The sequence below is a fragment of the Lolium rigidum genome, chromosome 3 (genome assembly GCF_022539505.1).
Source record: "Lolium rigidum isolate FL_2022 chromosome 3, APGP_CSIRO_Lrig_0.1, whole genome shotgun sequence".
Classification (NCBI taxonomy): Eukaryota; Viridiplantae; Streptophyta; class Magnoliopsida; order Poales; family Poaceae; genus Lolium; species Lolium rigidum.
The window spans coordinates 392689929-392693355 of NC_061510.1; the positions used below are offsets into that span (position 1 = coordinate 392689929).

General features: G+C 33.8%; 1 protein-coding gene across 1 annotated transcript; it reads left to right on the forward strand.

Annotated features, from left to right (window-relative positions):
* The first annotated feature begins 241 nt into the window (after window positions 1-241).
* LOC124697676 (achilleol B synthase-like) lies at window positions 242-2598 on the forward strand. Its single transcript, XM_047230228.1, has 3 exons — window positions 242-439; window positions 2279-2464; window positions 2581-2598. Exons 1-3 carry the CDS (start codon window positions 242-244, stop codon window positions 2596-2598), a joined length of 402 nt encoding a protein of 133 aa, XP_047086184.1.
* Window positions 2599-3427: the final 829 nt, after the last annotated feature.

Consider the following 3427-nt stretch of genomic DNA (forward strand, 5'->3'; position numbering starts at 1 on the left):
TGCAAGGTCATATAGGTTGCAGACTCATCTTATCTGTAATATTAGAAATATAGTTACCACCTCAGTCTTTACCCATTTATTATCACTGCTCCTATGACGTATTTTATTGCACAGTAGTGCTACTACCCCATTAGTATAGTGCTAGCCTATAAATGTTGCCGCATAGCTGCTAACATTGCCGAAAACTGAAGAAACAGCTGTCTTCGAGCTTTGCATTGCTACCGTCAGCCGGCATTTGACAATGTGGAGGCTGAAGACTAGCGAGGGCGCTGGGCCGTGGCTGCGGTCGACCAAGGGCTTCCTCGGCAGGCAGGTGTGGGAGTTCAACCCCGACGCCGGCACGCCGGAGGAGCGCGCAGAGGTCGATAGGCTGCGTGAGGACTTCACCAAGCACCGGTTCACCAAGAAGGAGTCTCAGGATCTCCTCCTACGCTTGCAGGTATATTCTTGTTTTCGAATGCATGAAACGAGTGCCAAAAGGCTAGTTTCAGTGGGACTAAATTATAGTAATAAATTTAAAAATACATATGAACCCGGTAAGGTAATATATATGTATGCAGTGGCGGACGTAGAGCTAAAGTAACCCGCTGTCACTATAAAAAAAACCACGCATAATTCTCACCTCCAACTAGAGTGTCACAGACTAGGAAAGAATGCAGTTTTTACGCGTGTCCTGTGAGTCTGTGACCCCTCCTGGGTCCTGGCCTAAGCTGGGTACGCCCTTGTATGCGTGTGATAACATAGGGATCTTTACCCGCAAAAAAAAAAAAAAAACATAGGGATCTTTATTTATATTATTTATGTAGTCAAATTTATTGGGAGGCGCTATGTGATGATAACATTTTACGTTAGCATTTGTCTCTCTTCTTTATAATTACATGCCTTATCATATTTTTGCACTATGGGTAGTTTGAGTGCCAGAGATTAGTGATCACCAATACCAAAGATTACACGTGGCAGGCTATTTCCTGAATGGACACAGCTCCTCTAGCGTAAGTCACCTTGCGTTGGGTCGCTGACGAGCACGTCCCAACTGGTACGTCGAAGGATCCAATCGTTCCAAAATATATAAAATAAACTAAATTTTTCCTTGGTATGATAATATGATTAATATGTAAATACAGCTGTACCGAGCTTAGCTTTGGCAGTATTTCTATCAACTATGCAAATCATAATGAAGTTTTGCACACCAACACAAATATAAATTTAAGTTGAGGTTAATTAAGGCCTCCTTTGACTTGGAGAAACAATATATGAGCTTTGGAGGATCTAGATACTAAACGATATCTTACTTTGAATATATCCGACATAATGGATATTTTTTTCAGTCCAATTCCAAAAAAAAAGTTCTATGATGGCAGTATTCCACTAAGTATAGCCAAAGGTAAGGAATTCTTTAATCTAGATATGCCGCTTATAATTAAAACTTATCTTTGGATAATTAACTTTTTGATAGAAAAAATAAATTATTTATGTCGTATTATGTACTTGTGTAATGTAGTATTCTACTAACTTAATTTAAGCTGACAAAAAATGCATGGAAATGTATTTTTTATTCTGTTTCATTTATCCATATTTTTACATGTTATATTAACTATAATATTTTAATAAATTGGTTTGAAGTTACCAAAAAATTAGAATGCATTTGTAACATGAAATTGAGGGAGTAACCGTTATATTGCTCTCAAGTTTGCATTTTTTTTTTACGCACGAGCTGTACCAAACACATAGCGCACCAAACATGTTTTTAGTACTCCCTCTGGTCCTAAATATAAGCCATATAGTTTTTGGCACAGAAATTAAGAAACACATATTTAGGAAAAAATATACCATGTTTGGCTAGGATTAACCCTAGGTAATTGCCGTGAGCTAATATAGGACCTTGCATAAGATAAGTAAACCTAATCAAATCTCCAAAAATATTGTCCATACAAGTAGAGCAATCCAATAAACCTTATATTCTGAAATTTTTCTCAAAAAACTATATGGCTTATATATAGGAACGGAGGGAGTAATTAATATTATATGTCTCAACTATAATTTTTTTGGTTTGAAGTCAGAACAAAAAAATTATAATGCATTGTATCACGGAAATGAGGCAGTAACTATTACATTGCTCTCAATTTTGTATTTTTTTATGCATGAGCAATACCGATCACATAGCGCACCAAACATGATTTTTGGTTATTAATATTATACAATAATACCTCTATGTCAATTTTTTCACATTGTTCATCACCCACTATAAAATACTGACAACACACCATTTTTATGTCAGTATGCAAAACTAAACCATCCTTCGGTGGAAGTTCCAATCATGAAGCTTGAAAACAGTACGGAACTAACGGAGGAGATTATATCTGTTCCATTGCGGCGGGCTCTAAATCAGTGGTTTATTCTACAAGCGCATGATGGGCATTGGCCCGGCGAATACACTGGCATTATGTTCATTATGCCTGTTATGGTAAGTATTTCATTTAAATAATATGAACTAGAAATTTTTCCATAAAGAAAGTATTATTGATATTATCATATATTTTCAAGCGATTCATCCGTACAAAATATTGTCCACTCGCGCAGAGTGTATGGCCAAAATGAACAAGTCATGTATATTTTTAAATGTTTTACAATTACTTTGTAAACTTAATAATATAAAAAATGTCTACAATAAAATTCTAGCATCCATTACATTTTTCAGAACTCTCATGAATATTTTTTTTGAACCCGAGATTATTTTTGAACAAGATATGTCATACTTTTCTTTGGAAACCATGAATATTTTTTAACATGAACGTTTTTTTAAATCCAGGAACATAGTTTGTCGTACCATAGAAAATTTCTTTAATATGTGAACATCCTTTTTATCGAACCCGTGAAGTCTTCTAAAATACAAACATATTTTTGAGATAAATGAGTATTTTAAATGTTCACGCCTCTCAAAAATTTGTTCATGTACCGATAATAAGATAAGAAAATTAGAAATTAAAATTAAAAGGAATCGATGGAGCATTTTTCAACTCGCATGAACTTTTTTGTAGCCTCGAACATTTTATGAATGTGGGAATGTACTTTTATCAATTAATATTATAATTTTCTGAATTCACGAGCATACTTTTTTCAAACTTGTGAACATATTTTTGAATTGGGTACGTAATTCTCAAACTCGCTGACATTTTTTTGAATTATTGAACGTTTTTTGGAACATTTTATAATAAACATAAACTTATTTTCGACATTTATGAATATTTATTACATGCTCACATATTTTAAAAAATATCAATGAATCCATGAAAAAAGTAAATACAAAATAGAAAATGAAAATAAACATGAAAAGACAAACACAAAAATGGAATGAAAAAGTAAATGTTTGTGTATCATAAGAAATATTAATGTATTTATGGAAAAAAGTATAACAAAGGTGAAAGTC

What these genes read in the sequence shown, in the direction of transcription:
- LOC124697676 (XM_047230228.1), top strand. Translation starts at nt 242, where the DNA reads ATGTGGAGGCTGAAGACTAGCGAGGGCGCTGGGCCGTGGCTGCGGTCG. An exon ending in ATCTCCTCCTACGCTTGCAG is followed by an intron (nt 440 to 2,278) that starts GTATATTCTTGT and finishes TTTTTATGTCAG; the next exon opens with TATGCAAAACTAAACCATCC.